Genomic DNA, 25,232 nt, shown 5'->3' with positions numbered 1-25,232 from the left:
TCTACCATCCTCCTGATACTGTTAGGACACAGTTCTACCTGTGGTGAATATGGGTGTATCAAACACAAGATATAATGAGGTAGGAAATTTAAATAGAAGCAATAATTACAAAAAGAAAACAAAAAGGAACAAGTGATGAATTGAATACTCCACCAGTATGGTCATTTCAAGGCAAGGCTTCACACTCCTTTGGACACTCATTTTTCACACAGCAAAGCACTGTATTTAAGATCAACAGCTACCTCCCATGTAGTACAGTGGATAACAAAGGTCTAAAGCAGTGGTTTCCATCCTGTGAAGGCCTTCTAGGTGGTACATGGCCACTTTTGGGATCATATGTGAATTTCAGTTGAACCAATAAATTAATTTCTTACAAAAAATTATCACTGCCTTACACAAGATAATCTGGCATCGGTCAGCTGGTGGAGAGAAACAGATGCAGCCGTTTCATTCAATGGAGTTGTGTTCCTCATTGTTAGCTCATTTGTGTTCTAATTGTGAATAAATTGATATTTGTTGGAATTGAGTTTTTCAGGAACCAGGTGGTACATTGGGACTGTACAGGACCTCCAAGCAGTACTTGCTCAGGAAAAGTCTGGGAACCAGTGGTCTAAAGCATCACTACCAATGTAACATCCCTCTACATCAGCCTATACTGAACTGGTACTGACATCCTGATAAAAAACTAATCAACATTTTTAGAATATATGTGTATACATATCAATACCTATGAGCAATATTCTCTGGTATATCTGATCATCAATGCATAGCTGATTATCTATTCTATCTGCAAATGCAATCTATCTCCAATAGATCTTCATATTTTCAGATAGTGATCATTAGTGGATGAAAACACCATAATGCAAAGTACCCAGAGCAAACAGCAAGCTAGCTGCCTGTTCAGTAATCCTCTGCTATCCTCCACACGGGGACAAGCTTCCCACACTAGCCTCACCGGGCACCATTAATACATGAGCCATAATACAGGATCCCTGACCTTTCTCTTCTACATTCACAGATCTGTTAGACATAGTGGTATAGTAGCTTCCCACACTGGTCCAAGATGAAGAACTGAGAATACAGCATATCTATGAGCAGATTCACATATCTTCAACATGAAGAACATTTGTATTATTCCACACTCACTGCACAGACTCATATCTGATGCAGTGAACCTCAAAAGTGAGTGAATGAAATGTAATGGAAATGCTACTTTTCTGTGTTTGTCAAACTGTACACTCCTTTTCTTTCACAGAGAAATTCCAGAATATGTTTCCTTTACACAATCAATTTCTGGTTCTTTACTTATCCAACAAACTGTAGCTGAAAATACACTCCAGGAATGCAGTAATGGGATGATAAGAATAACAGCACACACTGAAGAGGAAAAGGAGGCTTTCAGCCACAATTTGTGTCAATTTCAACATAAAAATACTTGAAACAGAGGTATTTAACAGACCTCTCATGTGTCATAGGAATTTCTTGCTCTTCTCTCCTTTATCTTCTTGTCGAGACTTTCTCTTCTACTGTTCCTCCTGTTTTGTACATTGGTGTCTGAGCTAGTAACACTACAGCTGTCATAGTAGATCCTAGATATTGTTTGCTATCATATCCTGGGCATGGATCCTGCAGGAGCTGGTTGAGTGAAAGTATCTATGCCCTTCTTTGCCACACAAGAAATATCATCAATGGACTTCTTGGCAGCATCAGAAAGGCCATCAACAGATTTCTTAGCAGCCAGGGAAATGTCATCAACAGAGCGAAGGGCTGATTCGGTGATCTCTCCCAGGGAGCGCTTGGTGTGGTCCAAGATCTCAGAAGTGCTGCGCTTGTAAGTGGACACCAGATCTTCTACCTCACGATTGATCTTTGAGATGACAAACTCCATTGCATCACGACCCTGCAAAACCACAAAGTGATACCCACTGTAACCATTCCCAAGTTCTGCAGATGTTCTACAGCCAGTACACAGTGATCCAGTGGTCTACAGGACAAGCTTTTGCATACAAGATCTAATTTACATAATAGAATACTAATAGTTTAATACAAATTTGCTAACCATGAAGATGATTTATATATTGCCAGAGCAAAGACAAAGGAGTGTTTCTCAATTAAAGAGACAAATAACTCTAATACATATTTTGTTCTAAACTGAGAATAAAGTCAGAAACGTTTCTTTTCCCATGTAAAATACAGTAATCAGCAGGAAGCCATCAGGACTACACATAGCAGTATCTGTATGTAATATACCTATTTTCACTAATCATCCTCATCCATAACAACTGCCAACATGTAGACATGGAGCACCAAGCACATGCATGTTAGAAGAAAAGATAAAAAAAAATAACAAAAGAATACTAATATATACAACAAGTAACATAAATCCGGTCAACAAATATTCTTTCTTATTCTGATTGTCAAATTAAAGATTGTAATATGAAAACCTACTTTCTGAGTAAAAGAAATGAGGAAATAATATTTTTTTTACTGTAAAATAATGACAACTTTGATTACAACAATAATATCAAATTGGAGAAGCATCCAGACAGCACTGAAGCATCAAAAAATTATGAGAAAAATCTACATGTTGAATCCAATGTGAGCATGTTCGATTTACAAAGACATAAGACGCACATCATTTGTAAATGGTAATCCTCATAAATTTTCCATCACCACATACACAGATTAAAATTGTAAATGTTAAATCTAACGTGTTCCTAACAAGCATGACTTACAAACATCACCACACCACCACCTACCTTGAAGGAATTGTTGGAGATGCTATTGAGGAGGTAGTTCTCCATGTAGGAAGTAAGAGGGACACCCTTGACAGTGATGATGGTTTCCTGCCGCAGTACAGTGTTTTCACTATTGTTGGGGTCTGGAGAGTAAACTAGCCGCTCGTCCATGCTCACTGTACTTGCAAAGGTCAGCTGCTCATCAGAAAGGAAAAGAAATAGATTTCAAATATACATACATAGGAATTACTTTATATAAATAACTTTGGACTTATTGGTGAAATATTTAAATTCCTAGAAAGTAGGCTGATAGAGAAGAAGCAGAATCCAAAAAAGTAAAAAATACATACACAAAAGCAAAACAAAAATAATGACAATGGGCAATGCTGCAATACAAAGATGTGATGTTTGGTCATGTAGGTATAGTATTCAAGATGGATGGAATACTCACATTTCTAGTGCGCATGGTCATGGTTCTCTCCTCTGGGTTCACCTCGGAGTGTTCGTACCCATAGCAAACTCGGTCAGCACCCAGAATCTGTGGCACAAGTGATTACAGATCAAAAAAAAGGAAAGTGGATGGCAGAGATGAGTAGAGACAATTCTCTTCTCAAACAGTGAAGCATTACATCCTTCTTGTCCAATAATCAAAAAGAATACATTAATAAAAAAATAAAAAAACAGGTAGCTACTATAATACAATACACAAGTATGAAAAAACACTATATCATACTCAATTATGAAATTTCTCCATAAAAACAGAGAAAGAGAGAGTCTAGCCAAGATTATCCCAGAGTTAAAAGTCTAACATGAGAGGAAAATTACTAGAAAATAAAGTACAAACACTAGAACAAAGAAAATAGAAGACTTCATTACAAGATAACAACACAACCCTAAACATTATCAGAGAAATCATATAAAAGATTTAGTATTTCAAGGTTACCAAAACAAATGACAAATGACAGATAGTAGGGATAGAAGTGTGAATAACTCACAGTTTGTGCCCAGTTTGGCAGGCCCCATCTGGAGCTGATGAGACGGTGAGTGTGCAGCACACCGTTCATCACATGGCGCTCTATCACATCTGTCCCCACCACCGCCGGGTTGTGGGGGTTGGGGTACTTGCGCCACACAGCCTGAGTTACTGTTTCCCAGGGGTGGCTGTGGCAGGGATACAAAAAAAAAAAAATTGTTAATATCAAATCAACAATTCATTACATGTGAACTGAAATTAAAGAATGTACAATCTACATTTTCCAAAAATAATGCAAACAAAATAATTTTAACCATAATCTTTATATACAAATGAAATACATACTACATCTTTGGAAATAAAACTCTCATAAACTGTAAGTATCTGAAAAAAAAAAAAATTGCATTTACTGTAATAATAACAAAAAATCTGCAACTGATCCTGATTTACAAATTAACTAAAATCAGAAAAATCAATTTAATAAAATGTGATTCACTTATGCCTTAATAGTTTTATTATTAATTAAATCACAACATTATAGCATCTTTACATATGTAGGTAAAGAGCTTTTTCCATCCTGGCAAAGTGACTGCAGCGTGAAGCAGCAGCAAGTGCATTGACATTGTTTTTTTTCATGTTTCATGTTTTATTGTTTTAGGTGCACTTAGTAGATGGTGTTACCCAACAGCTAGCCTTGAAAGTAAGTTTTTTGTTGTCAACAAAGACTGGTAACCTTATCAATATCAAGTTTTTTTTTAAGTGAATGTTTAATACTATCAGTTATCAGGCCTAGTATTATTCCCACCATAATCAGTGAAAGAAACATATAAAGGTTATATATATATATATATATATATATATATATATATATATATATATATATATATATATATATATATATATATATATTTTTTTTTTTTTTTTTTTTTTTAATAAACTAATAAACATTCATAATCATTATCATCATGAGCAATAAGGACCACCAGTACCTCAATCTAATTTTCAAAAAAACACCAAGGGCAAAAAATTAGTACATTACAAGGCATAACTTGGTAATATGATATCCAACAAGTTCCCTTCTGATTTCACTTCATAGTCAATCTATTCACAAATAATTTACCACACTGCAAATGAGAAATTTACTAAAGATCCAGCCAAGCTTCACCTCCTTGACCCTCTGTTAATGGCAGCTAGGTATTACCCCTTGACCCACTTTGATGGTATGAGCTTCCTTATCTCAGGAGTAAGTGTAATATTGCATACCAGTAAAGCATGGGAATGAGGAAAGACAGCTTACAAGCTAATCACCAACAGATAGGAGCTGAATGGATCAGACTAATAATGTCAAGACTAAAATGTTTAGACATGGCTTAAGAGAATTAGGGTCAGTTAAGATTACGGTGCTGGATTTTCCCGGACATGTCCGGAATTCAGATAACGAAATCTGCATCCAGGGGGATTTTTGAAAATCCCTCAAATGTCCGGAATTTCACCTTCCATCAGTAACCATTAAAAAATCACATTTATCAAATTTCCTTGGGTTGAAATGATGGGAGAGAGAGGGAGGGGTTCACTGAGTGGCAGCTGCTTTTGTTTGGTTTTGGCCAAGACTCTGACGTGTATGGGTCCTGTATGAAGTCGGTGCTTGCAGCCTTCCCAATGCTGCCTCACGTTGCGCCCCAGTCTTTCACCAGCTCTGATAGGGGTCAGCTTGGATTAGTTTGCGGCCTTGTGATCTTGTCATTACAACTATTACTTGTTCTTGTCAGGATGCCCAAACGAAAGTGTAAATTCACTGCAGAAATGCAGAACAAACTCCCGTGCTTCAAAAAAGGCAGGGATGAGTGGGAAGCTGAGTGTTTGGTGTGTAAACCAGGAACATTTGTCTCACTGGCACATAAAGGCATTAATGACTTACAGTCACATGATTATCAGCCATATGCAAAGGTAAGTAAGTTGAGTTTCTTTTAATTAATTTACATGTTTTCCAGTATCATATCAGGACCATAATCAGGTGTTAGTGAAGATGTCCGGAATTTTGATAGTTCATATATGGCAACCCTAGATAAGATGAAAAATATACAAATAAAAAAAATTAGTAAAGGTCTTTTCGTAAATCTTTAAAACAGGACCTCCTCTCTAATCCGTGCAATAATAACACAAAATGATGAGTAGTTAATGGAGAACACATACCTTGCGGTCTTGTTTGGGGGTCACACACGGTTATGTCACATTGCCTCACTGAAATTAGAGACGTCACTCGGAGTCTAAGTCCAAATAGTAAACATTGCTATTGTCTATTGTATATATCTGGGGTTTGTGGGTAACAGGAAGTGACTGTCTGTTTGTTCACATCCTGGGTTTGTGGGTAACTGCTGAATAGGATTCTTATTGTGTCTATAGTTCTTTTGTCCAATGACGTACCACCACCTCTTAACACCACAAGCTGCGCCAATGGGAATTTGCTATATGTATTCGTAGGCGGGGCACAGCTGGGCAGACAGGTGCACAGAGATCTGTGTGCGCAGTTGAGCCATGGTCACCAGTGATATTAGTTGTAAAGGTTGCGAATTTGATTACTGGGAAATCATCGCTCCTGCGATGCAAGTCAGTGTACAGTCGAGAAGAGAACCAGCCAGGATCTTCATCCTTTCGTTAAGGTATTGTGAGGAGGGGTATTGGTAGAGGCAGGGCATATTGTGTGAAGCTATAAGAGAACCGGTGTGGGGGGGAAAGAAGCTGCCCCAAAGCAAGGATACAGTAAGTTAGGTTTATGTTAGGGTTAGGTTAGTGTTGCAGGGGGCTTCCAGGGGGCGCAGCCCCCCCCAGCTAGGCTAGGCTAGGTTTATGTTAGGGTTAGGTTAGTGCTGCAGGGGGGGGTGGTGTCCGTGGGGGCGCAGCCCCCCCGGCTAGGTTAGGTTACGTTAGTTTAGGTTTATGTTAGGGTTAGGTTAGTGTTGTAGGGGAGGTCCAGGGGGCACAGCCCCCCCCCAGTTAGGTTAGATTTTTGTCCTTAGATTTTTTTGGATCGCCATATCTAACCTCTTGACTCCCCCACCAAAACCCCCGATTCCCCATGTGCCCCCAAGCTTGTTGGGGGGAAGGGGGTTAATAGAAAAGAATATGTAAGGAGTTGCTGTTCTATAGATTTCCCGGTCTTTTTATAGCTGAAGAAAACTTAGAAATAATTCATAGTGGACCTCTTGTCTGTACTACAGAGAGACTGTCAGGAATTATGCAGCAGTCTGACTAGCTGCCACAGGATGAATAAGACTAATATATGCAAATAAAAAGGGTACTACAATTTTTCATCAAACCATAAAATTGGACATAAGACACTTCATCCCCTAAAAACAAATGGCTTCTATAAGAAAAAAAATTATATTGAGAGACTAATGAGAAATGGCTTGTGTAACACATGGTATTATATCTGTGCAACCTAAATACCCAGATAACCAGTGGCAAGGGACAGGTGTCCTCACTATAGATAGGTCAGTCACTGAAGTGACACACATACCTGTCACGCCAAGTCTTACATTACTTTACTCATCACTCACATTATAAGGGCTTAACTAAGGCTACAAATGTTAAAAGGACACATAAACAAACTCCATAGTTGCTTCCTTAGTGAAGGTAGAAATATGATGGACACCAAACTGATCCCAGGTGCAGTGATCATTGCCTACATCACGAAGAAATCTGGGTCAGGAAGTAAGGTATCCAAGCCCCGCGGGAAGGACATAGCCGTGACCCCACACCTACCGCAGCAGCCTTCAAACGACCTCGCCTTGAAACCTCAAACAATACTCTTAGCATACCCCTAATGGTCATGGGTTTCCTTTTTATCGTCTCCTACTTGCTGTTATTCCTACTACTTGTTTTCCTTATAGCTGTATGTTTTTAGTATTACAAAACCCATTATTTCAATATCTATGAGGCTGAACACGAGCCAGGCAAACATGAAAATAACAAATGCACTCACACGCCATAGTTCCTCCATAAAAAAGGGAATTATGAAATCAAATGTATGTGTTATGTATATACAGTGCTGAGTACACATTTAGGCGGTGGCTCACGCATTGTATAGTGCTGTAGAAAACAAAACCTTTCTGGAAGTTTCTCTACCTCAGTATACTTTCACAAATGCGATCTCTCACTATGTTCTTTATCCCTCTTAACATTCTTTGTCGTGTGTGTGCAAGTGTACGAGTGTGTGTGCCAAGTTAATGAAAGCCAAGGGAGTACAGCAAGGCCAAGAATACTGAGGTTCACGTGCGTCAGTGATGATGTAACCTTGAGTCGCCAGACACTATCCACCCACCCTACCCTCCCTACTACCCCTCCGTCCTTCACATTAACTACACACCACTACAACAGTTACTCCCCACACTTCTCATTCTTCCTCACCTACTCCTCAGCATTGCTTGTCATTTGCCTTCTCCAGTCTCCGGTCAGCTGAGGTGGTGATACAGTCGGTTTGAAGGTCTAGGGTCTATTTCTATGCTAACTCACCTGAATATGTGTTCCGATGTCCAAATCTTCATGTTGGATGAATTATGTGAGTCGTGTAGGTGAGTCAGGCAGCGAAATGATGGTAGTGAAAGAGGTCTCGATAATGCCTCTCCCCCCGGCGACGCTCAGCAGCTGACTGACTCGCAGCCGGTGAGGTGTTGACGCAATCTCAGCCAAAAGTTGCTAGATTCTTCATATAACTCATTTATCATTATTTATCATCTATTTTTGGCTTTATCTATCGTATTTCGGTGTATCTTTCATTTTTTACGCATTCCTTATTATCTAATCTCATTCAACAACCCTACTTCTTGCCTGTTTGCTTGTACGGTACCTATTGTATGCACATTCATTACATTTTCTTTTCTTTTTACTTAGATGATCAGTAATATATGACTACTAATAGCTAACGAGTAGATAATCTAAAGTTACTTTGTTGTTTATTTATACTGATAATACTTTGATGATGTATATGATTATTCTTTTTGTTATCACTTTCTGCATTATCCTTTCATTACTCCTAAGATTCCCTTGACAAATAAAATATCGCGTGATTGATGATCATAGAACAACCATGCAATGTGTTAGGGTAGATCAATGTTACTATTGACTGGTGTGCAGTGTATGTTCTTTACATTAGCAAAAATAACATTTAAAGATAAAGATACAGCTAGAATGTGGCAGTATTTCCTTCTTCCTCTTCTTACTTGGAAGTTTTCAAGCAGCACATTTCCACTTAATTTTATTTGGATGGCCACTTTTTTTATTTGTACCTTTAGGTGATGAGTTACAACGTCTGAAAGTTGAAATCAAGCATCTAAAAATAATTACATATAGAACAAACTGTAGTTTCCGTCGGTCTTCTAACTGTGACATATGGAAAATTTTCCCTGACAACTTATGACTCTTGCGTCACAGTGACGTCACGGAGAGGGAGGAGGAGGAGGAGGAGGAGGAGGAGGAGGAGGAGGAGGAGGAGGAGGAGGAGAAGAGAGAGAGAGAGAGAGAGAGAGAGAGAGAGAGAGAGAGAGAGAGAGAGAGAGAGAGAGAGACTTACCTGTAACTTGCTTTCTGTTCTTAATTACTACCAAGAACACATTCAACTCTGATTCTCAAAACTAACCTTTTTTTTTTTTTTTACAATAAGAGCGAGTATAGTATCTCTGTCAAGTGACGATAAGAATTATTAGAGTATTGTAATGAAATAAAAACCTGGCTGGGAATATTGCAAAGGAATCATTGAGCAGCGACTCCGCGAGGCCGAGAGAAAACTTAAGGAATGGAGAAATTAAGTAGATTTTGCTTATTATTGTAGGTGGCTGGAACAGAAGGGGAGCTGACTATATGTGTGTACGAGAAATCTTTGTCCTGCAGTGAAATACTGGACATAGTGGACAACCCTCCGTGCACTCAGTGTCTCAGTGATTGTGGTAGTGGAGGTGGTGCATGGTGGTATAGTGATGTTGATGAGAATAAATGTACGCATTATCAGTAGTGGCTATGTAGCTATTTAATAAAATAATGACTATTCTAACTGTTTGGAGCTGCTTATGCAAGGGATCACACACTAAAAATGAGAGAGAGAGAGAGAGAGAGAGAGAGAGAGAGAGAGAGAGAGAGATGGAAAAAAGGACACTTGTACTGTTTCTCCCCCAAAAAATCAAACAAACAGCTGAGATATAGAAGGTGGCTATTTCTAACATTTTCTACAAGATAACATTAAGAATATAGCCCTTGAGCAGCATATATTTATCGATTATTGCGCAACCGTTCTTCGTTGCGATATCCCATCGGGGAGGTCTGTCAGTCTGCTGTTTGGTAATGAATAGACTCTTAGGTAGACAAAATACGCAATCATATGTCCAAAGGTCTTCTTTTCACTAGCGATTATAGCAAATCCACTTTTCCCCTATCAAATTCTTCCAATATATTCTATTCATAAGTCTTTTTTTTTTAGTGTCTTAGTTTTTATGTACTTCCTTCACTAGCGTTTATTTTCCTTACAAGAGGAGTTAGCAAATATCGAGCCATGTAGCATAACGCGGAAGTAAAAACAGTGTGGCAGCAGTTACATAGTGAAGACGCGAGGACAGACAAAGGTTAGCCGTGCAATGCAGCGCGCTGGATTCATAATGAAGGGCCTTCTGCACACACACCTCACTATACACTCTCGTGAATGGCTTATATAGCTCCCTGTTTACACCTCACTTAGTGCACGGTAGCAGAACGACATGATTTTTCCATGCATATCCTATAATAACCTTTTATAATCTTAACTGGTCACTCCTTGTTCAATCAATTAATATCTTTACCACAACCGTTTTCAATACAATTTGTATAGAGGTACATAAACTTTGTTTCGTTACTGTTAAACTTTCACGCATACTGTGCATAGCCCCACACACACACACACACACACACATATATATATATATATATATATATATATATATATATATATATATATATATATATATATATATATATATATATCTTTAGCTAATTTTGGTGTCTTTCTCTTTACTATCTTAGCTTTCTCAGAAGTATAATACTAGAATTGTACGGTGTCCACCATAAGGTTAGTTCACGTAATCAGTTGGTCTGCCAGTATATTCCAACCCTCTTAGTGTTAACGTGATACCTCACATTGATATAGACTATATTATAGTTCTTATGTATGAGAGAGAGAGAGAGAGAGAGAGAGAGAGAGAGAGAGAGAGATTGTTTCCAAGATGTATTAAGATCATTTGCCATAAGCATTCAAACGACAAACACCTCTATCTATAACTTACTTGAACATACGAACTCACACACACACACACACACACACACACACAAATAGAAGAGTAAGGAAAGCTGCAATTTAAGAAGCCGACAGCTTTAGACATGTACGTTTACTTGACAGTTCCTATACTGAGTGTAGTGTATGCAGTAAAGCTGACTGAATATAAACGTGTCTCCCGAATAGCAGTATACGTTAGCACCGTGTGAACTAAGGTAAAGAAAATATTCTCTTTCCCAGTACTGCTGTGAACCTTGCTTATTTTAAAAGTAGGGCTCGATCTTACACACGAACTCGAGTGGTCCGTCCGACATCCTCTGAACCTTGAAACTGGTTGCTGCCATATCCGAGTCTCGTGAGGGAGAGGTGACGTCAGCCACACCTTATACTTGAACATCACGTGGACGCAGAAGGTGAAGGCCGGCAAGTGCACCTTCCTCCCCCGCCAAGCGTTACGTAACAATTCCTCTATTATCTTATCCTAGTACTAGCAGACAACACGCATTTGATTTAGATCTAGTATGTGGTAATGCTACCTAATACAAATTTAGGATGGTAAGACAAGGGAATGCTTAATGATCTAAAATAACAAACGGTACCTACATGGTATATCAATGAAAGACCGTGTGGTTAGATGGATATGGTTGCATATCGCGCTTGCTCGCTCCTCTGAGTGTTCATGAAAGTGCATGAGATCGCGACCTGTTGCTATTCATGATTGTGAATATACCCACTGTTTATATAACGAATTATAAAGATAAGAAAAAATTGGTAAGCGAAGACTGAGATGAAGTGTTACGTATCCCGAGAGAGAGAGAGAGAGAGAGACTCTCATTACTACTACCATTTACTATGTCTAATTTGGGAGCCCTTTCCTGGGCATAGCATAGGCTAGTGCCCCGGGCGCGTGTTCTGCTCCACTGCCAGTTACATAATAAGGCGGCGGCTGCCAACTGCCTGCCTGGTTGTGACCTTGAATGTTATAAATCAAGCAACTTGTGAAGAGACTGTGAATAGCAAACTTTCACTTCGAAACGGAGTTACTATTGGTAGTTATTAGCATTATTATTAAGATATTGCACATATAGAGTTTTTTTTACAATTGAAGTATGCTCTTATGCTCATCATGGTATCATTATTATTACTTTCTTTTTACCATAGCTATTGCCACGCCCCCGCTACATTTACTATCATTGATCATTACTACTATTACTACCACTACTACTACTGCTAGTAAATGTATTTCTGTTACTGCTACATACCTATACTACAACTACTACTACCACCAAAAGAAACTTTTTATTTTGTATGGTATATCACTGCCATGGTAAGAAAAAAAAAAAAAAAAAAAAAAATCAATCCCACATTACCCCATTTTAGAAATGCCCATTACTTGTGAAATGAGTCAGGGAAAGCCATATCACTCTCCATGCTGAAGCTTAAAACTCATCTGAGAATCTGAGATACTTTCAGTAGGGTTTGCCCTGGTTTACTCTTTGGAGTGTGGAACATGTTAAAGTTATTGCAAATAACTTTCATCCTACTGCAGTGTAGACTAGAGTGTACGACGAATGACCACTGAATCTAACTTCATTCAGACAAGGGTCCTGCACACCATTAAACAATCTTGTGCTGTCATTATCCCTTCCCCTGGCAGTACCATGAGTCAGATTCCTGGCACAGGGAAAGAGGTGGGGAAAGGAACATGGCAGTCTCCCAGCTGGACCTGAAGTGCTATTTAGTTGCACTTGTGCGGGAAGGGGAAAGGAGGAGACTGGAGCTATTTACATAGTCATATATATTATCCTTGTTTCACTGTTAGTCTTCTTGCATTTTTTTAGTACTGCATGTAACTTTACTCTTTTAATGAAATACTTTTTTCTAAAATAATATTTTCTTCCTTGTCTTTTCATTTACTTCCAACATGTGCAGTAAATAGATATTTGTACTGAATGATACTACTGTTACTGAAAAAAAAAAAACTACAAATTACAATGCGAACAAGTTTTTACACCAAGTTATTATGTGTAATTTTAAGAACTGCCAGGTGTGAACCTGATGGCTTCTTGCAGCCTCCCTTATTTTCTTATGTTATCTGGTTTGGAGTCCATACACATTATTTGAATCTTCTTACTCAACATACAATATTACATCTATCCTAGCCACAGGTCTACATAAGGAAACACAGCTCATTGTATCAATACATTATTGATTAAAACATACAAAAATAATATCAGTCTTGTAATAATAAACTACTTCAACACTAAATAGGGAGATAAATTAATATCACAGTATCTGCATGAAAAAAAGAAAGAAAAAAAAAAAAAGAACAACTTTAAGAGTTGTGGAATGTCGACAGGGCAGTGCAGGGCAGGACAGGGAGGGGTGCAATGTACTCTCTCTATTCCCTCCTATGGGCACCACATAAGGTCCAATAAAGGGCAAACCTGCACAAGACTTGGTGTCCAGGAGAATACCTAGGTACAAATCTCCTCCTTGACCAAATTATAATAATTTTTATAGTTGATATTTTCTTTCATATCTGCTATACCATTCCAACACACACACACACACACACACACACACACACACACACACTCTCTCACACACTCACTCTCACTCTCTAATAAATAACTAAATAAATAAAGCTGCATCATATACCAATAGTGCCTTGATTTTGAGGTAATATGGTTTCTGAAAAAAGTAGTAACCGGTTTTGGAAATAAGCAGTCCTGAGGTACAATGATTGCACATCATCAAGGCTGTGCTGTTACAAGTATGTGGTATGAGGCCCCAGTGCTAATTTGCTGCTATTTAGCACTTGTGACTCACATGACGATCTCTGAAGACCCACCCTCCCATGCCTCCCACCTACCCACACCCCAACTTAATGCTACAATGACAGGATGGTCTTTGGTTTAATGAGCTTATTGGCAGTCTTGGTAGACCTTGCTGTCCCATGCAAAAGCTGACTGCTACGCCACACATCTTCTTCAGAGTAATAGTACACCAAGTTGCTTGAGTTTGGACTGATCAGACTGAACACATCCTTAGCTGAAAGTACAGTCTCTGAACCCCACGAGTTGACTGTGTCACATATGAGCTGTGTCACACTATTTCCTACTGCCTCAGCCACACCTGCACCATGACCTGGCTCGGAGAACACCCAGCGCACCTCCAAATCACTACGCCGGGTATATTCCAGAACAGCACTAAGGTCTGTCTTAGGGTCTACTAGCAGGGTGAGACAACGCACTCCTTGCTGGATCAGGCGAGCCAACAATGGCTCCAGGCTTGCACACACAGCTGCTGCACGTTGATCACGACAACCCGACACAGCAATGAAACCAAGGGAATCTGCATGAGACCAAAGATAACCACACTGTAAACTGACAACTTGCTGCAAGGCTGGTGCTCCATCAGCACCTAAGGCATGGAGGATGATAAGGGGTGACCACTCTGCCTGCAGCACAGCATGCTGTGGTGATTGTTCTGCCTCACACTTAGCCCTTAAGGTAGCTTCATACTGATGAGAGGCCCGTTTCAAGTGGAGACGCAGCAAGTCCAGCTCCCCTTCTAGTTGGGTAACTACCTCCCTCAGTGGACGTGTTAGTGTCTTTTTCTGAGGTTGTGGGACACAGCTGCCTCCAGCCATTCCTATGAACCACTCACTGTACATGAGCTGGGAAGATGACCGTGCTTTGAGTGCCTGTACACTGGCCAGGAACTCCTTGAAAGTGTCTTCAGAGCTGAAAGCCACCTCTTCCAGGTGAGTGTTGAGGGGCAGGAGCCGTCGTCGCACCAGACTCTCAACTTTCAATTCTGGGTTCTGGCAGATAAGGCATACACAAATCTCCAGCTCCTCACCAATCCGCTGTGCCATTTGGGGTGGAAGGTGCTGCTGAAAGGTCTCCAAAGAGCATGGCTGACAGCAGTAAGCCATGAACCGTTTGTGCAGCAATGGCAGGTAATGGAGGAAGTGTCTTGTGCCATGTCTGGTGGTTCGTGAAACATCATCCCTCAACACAAACTCCCGCACTAGAGTCTGGAGTTCTGTCTTGCCAGCAGAAGGAGTGGGGATGCAGATGGCCTGCACATGAGGGCTGTTCTCTCCTAGTCTATAGTCATCACTGTGATTTAAAGTGACTACTTTTTTCAAGGTATCACTATGTGTATCCTCATTTTTCCTCTTCAGTCTTGTAGAGGAAAGTGTGGCAGTAACAACTTGCTTTGGTCTGCTTCTGCTCCTAGTGACAGGGGGAGATGGCTTTGGCTGTGTTATGCCCTCCCCTTCCTCCCTCTTTACTTCCTCAATTCCCTTTGAAAAACCCTACCTTCACTGCTGACCTTAGCTGCCATGCTGCATCTCAGTGCCTTCCACAATGCCTTGCTTCGCTTCTGCTCACGCTGCAGTTTATTTCTTAGCATCTGGATGGTTCTTCTCTGTGCCCTTACCAGTGCCTTCAGTCTAGGTCCCCTCATGGTTCTATGCTGTTGCTGCTGGTGCCTTCCAGATGTATTCCTCTGGCTCTTAGGTGGAGTCTGGCACTGAGTGGGACATGTTTCTTGTTCAATCAACATGCAGGTTGGTGGACATTTTGGCTGTGAGGAATGACAACTTGCTGACACCAGAGTGAGTGATGGGTCCATTTCTTCCTGTTTGGAAAAAAAATATTAAGAAATGCAGCTTTCATGGGCAAATATGTATAAGAGCAAAATTGTCTGAAGATGCATGAACTAACAAAATTGTCTTAAGATGCATGAACTAATTTGCTTACCTGGGATGGAGGATTTGAAGACTCCTGCTTTACTTCAGCCTCTATGTATGTGTGGGTGGTGGCATACTGAGAGGTAGTAGTAGTTGTAGAGACAGCTGTGGTTGTAGTTGTAATAGTGACAGTGGTGGTTGTGGCAGTGATGACTCTAAAATCTTCTCTGAGGTGTCCAGCTGGATCAAATGTGGAGGTGTCTGTAGCAATGGGTTCTTGTGTTTTAGAGGGAGAGCAATCAGCATTGTCCTTAGGCATCAAGGCTGCAGGAGGAATGAATTCATTTGGCCTTGTCATCATCTCAGTAAGTGAAGTGCAGCTGGATAGAATTGTTCTGGCGTCAATAGGGGAGGACACATGCTCTGTAGTGTGCAGTACCTCCTCTTTTACTTCTTCATGAGTTCTATGAGGTACAAGTGGTTTGAGGGAAGACTCAGGTGAGGGAGGTGATCTTTGACATATGGTAGAGGAAATGAAGGTACAGGGTGGGGTTGTGGTGGATGAGTTGCTTGTGCTTAGGGATCCTGCATTGGTGTTTGGCAAAGATGATGGAGGTTTCCATCTGCTGTTCTGACAAAGGCAAGAGGTTGAGGGACTCCCATTTATGTGACATTGAGTGTTTTGCTCCTGTGTTGTGAGTACAGTGGTGGCTTCTGGAGAGGTAGAGGACTTTGTTGCTGGCAATCTGGACTGAGGACAGGAGGGGGAAAGAGAGAAAGTAGAGCAAACATTTTCATCCTGTGCAGTGATAGAGGATGGGAGACTAGAATCACAGATAGGCAAGGTTTTGTCTTCAAAAACTGAATCCTGAGACAACAGACCATCATTCTCTTCTCTGAGATTTTCTTTTCCCTGACTGGCTGGAATGATGAGGGGTGGCACCAACTCAGAGGGTGTGGAAGATTGCCATGAGGTGGACTGATCTGCAAAATTGTTTCTCTCAGTGTCCTGTGAACTAGGGTGATCTAGAACAGGGTCAACTGGATTGTTCTGTGAAATAGGTGAACAAGTGTTCTCTTGGGTATCATAAGGGATAGGCTGACTGTGACTACCATCCTCTTGAATACATTGGGAGATGGACTGATCTTGGGTGTCGTTTCTTGATGTATTCTTTAATGTAGACTGAGTTTCTGTGCTGTCCTCCAGGAGACTCTGCAAGGTGTGTTGATCTTGAAAACCATCCTTTAGGTTACCATGTAAAGTGGCTTGAGCCTGAATACTACTTCCCAGGGTCTCCTGTGAAGAAACTTGACTAAGATTCTTGTTCTCTATGGTATCCTGTAGGATAGATTGATCTTGAAGGCCATCACTTGAAGAATTCTGTGACATGAGCTGATGATTAATATTCTCAGAGTTAACTTGTGAGATGGTGTGATCTAATGTATCATCTCCTGAGTCACACACATCATCCTTAGGAGTAACTGTATGCTCCTCTGCTTGATTCCATGCTGATTTGTTATCTAAATCAAGTAGCTGTTCAGCACAGTCAGTACATTCAAGATCAGATTTGTCTGAGCCATCACCAATCTTTGTTCCACTGTTTCCTGATGATTCCACTCCTTGTGATGTACAACAACTGGTCTTCTCAGGTATGGCAGTGATTTCCTCATCATGTGGAACATAAGTGCAAGCAGCAACAACTTTGGCAGGTGAAACAGGTTGCAAGAAGTTTTCTGTTATATTACTTTTACTTGTGTCTCCTTGATCAGTGGCTGCTAGAACATCTGAAGAACCAACAGGCTGGGCTTTGTGTGACAAGCCAAGGGCAATCAACTGAGATTCAGATGATGATGTAACAGCGTGTGTTAATCTTGCCACTGAGGAACTGTCAAGGGAAGTAGCCACAGTACTACATCCCTCATGCTGCTCCACTTGTGGCACAAGCCATCCAGATGCATTGTGAGTTGTGACTGGATGCACTTGCTCCAGCTGTGAACCAGCCAAAGAGGCAGGGCAGGGACGGGGCAGGATCTTACGACCCTGCATGGCAGCAGTGGAAGTCGGGGTATATAGGTCTTTTTCATGCACATTAAAGGGCCACGAGTAGGTTGAAACAGAAGCCATTTTTAATATAGGCATGCTTTTCTTTTTATTGGCTTTCAGTTCCCGTGGATTCCTGCGCAAGTATTTTCTCTTACCCCTAGGGAAGGAAGCAGATGGCTTCAAAGGCTGTATTGGTACCTTAAGCACTGTTCCATTGGGTGTGGTTCCAACAGACATGCCTTGCCTGGATGCTATATGGAGACCCATTACATCCTGACCTTTGGCTGAATGGTTTGTGTCAAGGCAGAGTGTGCTACTTTCTTTGAAAATTTGATTGGCTGAGCTTAGGTCATGGAAAGTCAACTCACTATTCTGAAGTTCAGTCTGAGTTGGAGCAGTTGATTGACTAGGGCAAAATGAAGTTGAACACATATGGGATAAAGGAGACCTCTTACCCACTGGAGAAACTTGGGGAACTGCTTGTGTGTCTCCAGGAGAGTGGCTAGAGTAATGGGGGACAGAAACTGCTTTATGGGATTCTGGAGCCAGAGTTGACAGGGCCTGAAAAGATGTCCCTCGAGAGCTCTGGGTATGGCCAGCAGATGACTGCAGTGTGTGAACCTGACAGAGAGTAGTAGCCTGTTTCTGTGGGGTGGATGGTGCCTGAGCTGGCAGAGAATGGATAGCTACAGCTTGGGACACAGTGATGGCAGGACCCTGCTGGACTTGCTGAAAAGCTAATCTCTGGGGGGATGTGCTGGAAGCTACAGTGTGGAGATGGTGAGGAGACTGCAAAGATGGTTCAGAAAGCTGCACTTTTTGAGATGGCTGGGGAGGAAGCATAGCCATGGCTCGGACATGCTGCACAGACACCACCTGGGAGGATCCAGAGAGAGAAGGCGGCTGGCCACTCACATTTAGGGTCTGGAGAGCAAGGCTGGTGGTTTGAGATGTTGATGGGTTAGGATTCTCAAACTGCTGTAAGGAGACCGTTTGCTGTGTACTTACAGGAGGAACAGGATGGAGTTGCTGCAAAGCAGGTAGAGCACTCTGCTGCTGGTGTTGCTGAAACACTGCACTAGCAGCAGGCCTCATAGCAGCCTTAAGAGGCCGTGGCAACAATTTTCGGACATGGCTGGCAGTGGTTGCATGCATGGATGGAGATGGGCTACTCTTTTTGACACTTGCCTCTGATAGTGGCAGTAGCGGAACTCTGGTACATGTTGTTGGAGGTCCAGCTGCCAGTTGGGGCAGCGTGGTAACTGTCTTTCTTGAACCTTTTGGAGGTACTGGCATCTTCTGAGGTGACAAGGGTACGCCCAACTGACTAATGCAGCTAGATGGGGGAGGAGACCTGAGCTGGGTTAAAGAAAGAGGCTGCAGGGGCATAAGCCCACTGTTTGTTCCAGAATTAATGGGCTGGAGGTGGCTCAGAGGTAAAGTCTGTGCAGCAGGAGGACAAGTTGTGAGGCTGGGGTTGAGCGGCTGCAGTTTCTGTTTTTGTGAAACTGGAGCCAGATTAGCTGGACTCAGCTGATGTGGCCATGGGAGGATCTTACGGCCAGAATTGGTGGCAGAAGGGGGCTGCAGTGTTGGTCTGACCATCACTTGTGCTTGAGGTGGTTTGCTCCTAGGTGTTAGAGGGAGAGAAAGAGGTGGTGGAGGAGGCTGGAGATGGGAGAGGGTGAGAGGCACCTGCATAGGGGAGGGGCGAGGCAGAATCTTCCTAGCAGTGGTGGTGCAAGAGTGAGTGTTGCCTCGGCTGCTCCGAAGAATTCTGGGTTTTCTGCCACGGCGAGCAGGCTGGCTATGTGCTGGTGGTGGCACAGTCTGGCCTTCCAGGACAAGGAGAGCACTTTCTGGTTCTAGCATCATGTCATCTTTTGGCTGCAAGAGAAAAAAAAATTGAAAACACACAGTAGAAGGAAAGGGAAACATGCAAGAAGTATGTGAATAGGAATGAGAGACTGTGTACTATTTCATGATGTCATAGTGTGTCTTCTTAATGTAGATATGTTAGAGACACTTTAGATTGAAGAGACTCAGTAGCTGGTCTACAAGGATTTGTGATAATCACTTCCAAGAATGTAATTACAATGTAATCAATTCATTGATCTTTCTCAGCATTAGGCAATTTACAAGAATATCATGATGTATTGAGAGACATGGACCAAGTCATGCAGCCCAATCAGACACCTTATGCCTATCTTGCCTAAATGCTGCATGGCATGGGAAGATTTGATTGTTTCACACTTACTACACGCTTGCTATCACCAAGACAATACTTACCAAGACCACCTCCTCATCACCCTCCTCCAGCTTAACCCGGCATACCTGAAACAAGCAAGAACTTAATTTACAATCTCTACAGGATGTACACAAGTTGAATGAAAGTCCTTTCATTTAAAACTTTATAATTTGCACTGTCCTGTCATCCAAATTCTTGAAAGTGGCTAAATAAAAAAAGGGAGGTCTTAACGTATCTATTTGCAAGCATTTCCAAAGGCAATAATGAATATCATCATTATTATTTCTAAGTAATATTATTATTATTACATCATATAATATAAAACACGAACATCAAACAGGAATAAACAGTGAGTGTGATGATGTAAACACAAAAGATTGAACACAAACACATCATCAATTGGGGAAAAAAAAAAAAAAAAGCTGATGCATTTAATGTGTAGCAATGATACAAATGTATGACACTGACCGTCTCATCCACATAGATGAACTCTGGCTCCTCCTTCACCTCCTTTTTGATTTTGAGGGCTGGAGGTCCAGGCCCAACAGTTGCTGGTGGGTCCATACTACCCAGCCTGAGGGATAACAGCAATGTACTTCACACAAATATTCCTGTGTTGGTGATGGTCATAGTAAAGGTCTTCACTAGGCCTTACTAGGGCAAAATTACATGTGGCCCTATCATAATTTCTATTTGGTTTTGCCTTTGAATTTGATTTTGAAAAGTCCATCAAAATATACATATAGATATCTTTTTTTTAGTTCTAAGGAATTACACTGTACAGTATTATAAGCTATGCCCACTTGACAACTGATAAACAAACCAGCAGAGTTGGCTGGCATGCTGGCCAAGGAAGAAGTGTCTTAAAAGTTCATTAGCAATGTATCCCTGACAGAGACTACTTCAGCTTTCATTATTTGCTCCTTGAAGTTTATGCTATTTAGGTGTGAATAATTGGTCTTACAGGCCTTGTGATATTGTCAGTCGAATAAAGGTAATCATATAGGGCCAATTCTTTGCTTTCTACAGATTGAAAGAAAGAGACAGGCAGATATATATTGGTTACTGCTAAATAAGGTCATTACATAAAAATAACAGGCTTAGAGTAATATGTTGTAATCTGGTTAAGACAACATTCCAAATCCAAAATGATCAAAATAGACTATAGTCTGTTCACCTAAGTCTGAGCTGTGAAGCCGAGCCTCATTTGAAAGGAGGCTGCTGATTGGCTGGCCCCCTCTCTCACTCACCTTGTGTTGAAAGGCTGCGTCACGAATGCTTTGTGGTACATGCTTTTGTTTTATGCGTTATATCTCATCTTATACACATAACAGACAGTTTCTGTTGGTACCGTTACACTCAACAGTAAATGCAGAAGCTTTAATACTCGGGGAAAACAATTAATAAGCAACTATAAAGAAGTTTTAGCGAGTTGAAGTGGAAAACTTTTCGCGACATCTTTATAACACGGTTTACTTATCATCATATCCTTTGGATATATTTAAAGGAATGCTGTTATAAATTATTGCATTTCATAAAAGAATGACTCCTGAACGGTATGCAATTTCTAAATTATAGTTAAAAGATAATGTAAGCGAATTACATAATTATTTATGAGACGGTGTCACTTGCGGTGACGGGCAAGTGACGGTGGGCAGCACGACCAGGAGGTGAGGATGGAGGTATGGTGAGAGCTGATCGGCTGGCACGCTCCCTGCTCAATGTGTTGAGAGGCTGTGTATTGACTGCTCTCGTGGTACATGTTTATGTTTTATTCCTTATATCTTGTCTCATGCACATGACAGATCATTTCTGTTGGTACCTTTAGCCTGAACAGTGAATGCGGAACTTTCGATACTCAAGGAAAAAATAGCAATATGCAACAATAAAGAAGTTTTGACGAGTTGAAGTGAAGGCTGCATTGCGATAACTTTATAACACAGTTTATTTATCATCATTTTCTGTGTATATATTATAAGGAATGCTGCTTTAAACTATTGCATTTCATCAAGGATGTCTCCTGAAGGTAATGCAACTATCAAATTATAGTTAGAAGATAATGTAAGCGAAATAGAGAATTATTTATGGGAAAGTATGACTCGCGAGGAAGGGCACGGAGGAGTGGTCGCGGTGGGAGCGTAATCCAGTTATAACTGGATCAAGGTGAACCAGCAGTGTGTCTTCACTGGCGGCACTCCGCAACGCCCTTCCTCGCGAGTCATACTTTCCCATAAATAATTCTCTATTTCGCTTACATTATCTTTTAACTATAATTTGGAAGTTGCATACCGTTCAGGAGACATTCTTTTATGAAATGCAATAATTTATAACAGCATTCCTTTAAATATATCCAAAGGATATGATGATAAGTAAACCGTGTTATAAAGATGTCGCGAAAAGTTTTCCACTTCAACTCGCTAAAACTTCTTTATAGTTGCTTATTAATTGGGTTTCTTTTTTTCCCCTAGTATCAAAACTTCTGCATTTACTGTTGAGTGTAACGGTACCAACAGAAACTGTCTGTTATGTGTATAAGATGAGATATAACGAATAAAACAAAAGCATGTACCACAAAGCATTCATGACGCAGCCTTTCAACACAAGGTGAGTGAGAGAGGGGGCCAGCCAATTAGCGGCCTCCTTTCAAATGAGGCTCGGCTTCACGGCTCAGACTAAAGTGAACAGACTATAGTAACACTTGCTTAATGGTAATCTACATGTGGACAGGGACGGTATTTGCTATAGGCAATGGGGGTGACTGCCCAGGGCGCAATCTATTTGAGGGTGCACGAGCATCCCTCAAAAAAGAAGAAGAAGAAAAAAAAAAAAAAAAAAAAAAAAAAAAAAAAAACCTTTCTACACTCATAATATTGCTAATTTCCATGTCAAGTTAGAGGAGTGCTCACTGGGGAGCTCCTACAATCACATCAACTTGCTGATGAGGCATGTATACAGGGTGTGTGTCAGAAGAAAAGACATGGGGGAGGAGGGCAGGGGATCAACTTGTGCCTGTTAGTCTCACTCTCAGGTGGGGTTTGGCAACGGATTTGAGTTTGGGTTTGGGTTGGTGTAGGGCGTCTGATGGAAGGTTCACCCAGGGCATAAAAGTAGCCGGGACTGTCTCTGCAAATGACAGTTATGAAATGAAATGTCAAAGCATATCTGTGCTGGTATTTTTACATTGTTTCTGTGTTTTAGGTACATTTCATCTGTTAGGTGTCCCTATTTATCCTAGTCTGTCTAAACAAACTGCAAATATTATAATATAATGGAAGGGGGAAGCTATGATGTAAACAGCAGGTCTAGCAGTTGTCCAAGGCCACAGGTCATTCACAGAGGCAACAGGGTGGTACCCTGCCTTTCCTCAGACTCTGCCACGTTAACATTCTATCCTGTATGTCACTTCTTCAGACCTGTTCTACTTCATCACCTGCACAAATACAAGCCACTTTTCAGAGTATATTAACATGAATTAACTGTATTAGTCATGACCTCACACAGCAGTATGGCATTGTACTAGAACACATTGATGTGTTGGAAGTTGTAGCCCAAGACAGTGAGGCCATTCAGAAACCTTCACCTCCCCTGTCAGAATGCTGCATGGCACTGGAAGGCTTCACTGTCCCACACTCATTGTAAGGTTAATTTTAACCAATTCACGCTACAGTTTTGATAATGATTGACACCTATGACTGACTTGTATGCAGATAATTCTGTGTACCCAAGATTTTATTGAAAATAATATCCACACATTGACTTCCTTGTTTCATTCAGTTAACATCTTTTCATTGCTAATAATGAATGGCTGTATTTTGCTCTGCCTCATTGTTCATCTATTCTCCTGGGAGTATAGCTTATAGCCAAGAGTAGCTGTAAGGTTTGTAAGCTCCCAAGAGACCTGTGTGAAAAGAATGCTTCAGAAAATGTTTGTATTTTAAGTAAAAAAGACTCCTTGTGTGAGATGAAGCAAGATGGCTTTCATTCAGGGCTGGATGAGAATTTCCAAAACAAATAAGCCAAAACTTCCACTGCCAGGCAAGGTGCTACTCTGAACTCTTATCAATACATTTCCGTTACTCTACAATCTGCTGCCTTAGCAAGATAGTTCAAATACTTGGAAGGACTAGACCTGCAGTTCTACATTTTACTTGTCTGGATGCCACAATAAAAATTAACTCTTTACTATCTACATAGGATGCAGCTTGTCCAGATAATACATTTCTCCCTTACCATGAACCCAAATCAGGCCATGCTTTATAAAATGTACTAAACACACACACATACACACAGATGGAGTAGAACTAGAGAAAGTAAAAAAGGAAAAGGACTTAAGAGTGACAATGGAAGAAAACAATCAACTGGTAAACCATATTGATAGAATTTTCAGAGACATAATTTGCTAAGGAAGATTGGATTAGCATTTCACTACATGGACAGAGAAATAATGAAGAAATTGATAAGTACTATAATTTGACCCAGATTGGAATATACAGGAGTCATGTGGACCCCCCTCATAAAAAGAAACACATAAAGAAGTTGGAGAGACTACAAAAAATGGCTACAAGAATGGTTTCATAATTTGAAGGGATGACATATGAGGAGAGACTAAAAGCTATGGATCTATCAACCCTGGAACAGAGAAGGGAGAGAGGGGATCTGATACAAGTTTATAAACTGATTAACAGAATGGATCAAGTGGATAATGAGAAACTGATCCTGAGAGAAGAATATGACATTCGAAGTACAAGATCGCATAGTAAAAACCTGAGGAAGGGAAGATGCCTGAAAGATGTTAAAAAATATAGTTTCCCGCAAAGATGTGTTGAGACTTGGAACAGTTTGAGTGAGGAAGTGGTGTTACCAAAGAGTGTGCAGAGCTTTAAAGAAAAATTGGATAAGTGTAGATATGGAGACGGGGCCACACGAGCATAAAGCCCAGGCCCTGTAAAACTACAACTAGGTAAATACACGCACAAGGCATATAAGAAATAGTGATTAATGGACTTGCCTTCAGTTAACTATGACCACACATCTTCTCCTCCATTATCACACGGTGTCCTTGCGTAGGGGATACTAGGGCACCGATGCCATGGTGCTGGAGTAGCTCAGATCCTCTATGTGTACTCTGAGGCTCCCTAAAGGTGAAGGATTCGTTGGTAAATGCGTGAGGGAGAGAGGAAGGAGAGACGGCTCACACCCGCCGCTTGTTTACACTGCTCGCCTCGCC

General features: G+C 40.9%; 2 protein-coding genes across 3 annotated transcripts; both read right to left on the bottom strand.

Annotated features, from left to right (window-relative positions):
- Nucleotides 1-72: 72 nt before the first annotated feature.
- Nucleotides 73-8,380, bottom strand: LOC123503373 (protein slowmo-like). 2 transcript variants are annotated; one of them, XM_045253075.1, is made up of 6 exons: nucleotides 8,224-8,363; nucleotides 5,905-5,952; nucleotides 3,734-3,899; nucleotides 3,190-3,276; nucleotides 2,760-2,933; nucleotides 73-1,900 (listed from the first exon to the last, which is right to left on the bottom strand). In XM_045253075.1, exons 3-6 carry the CDS (start codon nucleotides 3,800-3,802, stop codon nucleotides 1,607-1,609), a joined length of 624 nt encoding a protein of 207 aa, XP_045109010.1. In that variant the 5' UTR covers nucleotides 3,803-3,899; nucleotides 5,905-5,952; nucleotides 8,224-8,363; the 3' UTR covers nucleotides 73-1,606. The 2 variants fall into 2 exon arrangements, with proteins under 2 accessions (XP_045109010.1, XP_045109009.1); XM_045253074.1 differs by lacking the exon at nucleotides 5,905-5,952 and having other exon boundaries at nucleotides 8,224-8,380.
- A 4,595-nt stretch (nucleotides 8,381-12,975) lies between these two features.
- On the bottom strand, nucleotides 12,976-25,219 carry LOC123503677 (mucin-17-like). The gene is given in 6 exon segments (XM_045253638.1): nucleotides 12,976-15,305; nucleotides 15,308-15,661; nucleotides 15,784-19,644; nucleotides 20,047-20,091; nucleotides 20,474-20,579; nucleotides 25,014-25,219. Coding segments are annotated over 5 exon segments (5,763 nt in total). The 5' UTR covers nucleotides 20,570-20,579; nucleotides 25,014-25,219; the 3' UTR covers nucleotides 12,976-13,898.
- Between the last annotated feature and the right edge of the window lie 13 nt (nucleotides 25,220-25,232).

Source organism: Portunus trituberculatus, chromosome 14 (assembly GCF_017591435.1).
Source record: "Portunus trituberculatus isolate SZX2019 chromosome 14, ASM1759143v1, whole genome shotgun sequence".
Lineage (NCBI taxonomy): Eukaryota > Metazoa > Arthropoda > Malacostraca > Decapoda > Portunidae > Portunus > Portunus trituberculatus.
The sequence above is the reverse complement of the archived record's forward strand: the minus strand, read 5'-3'. Positions and strand labels throughout refer to the sequence as shown.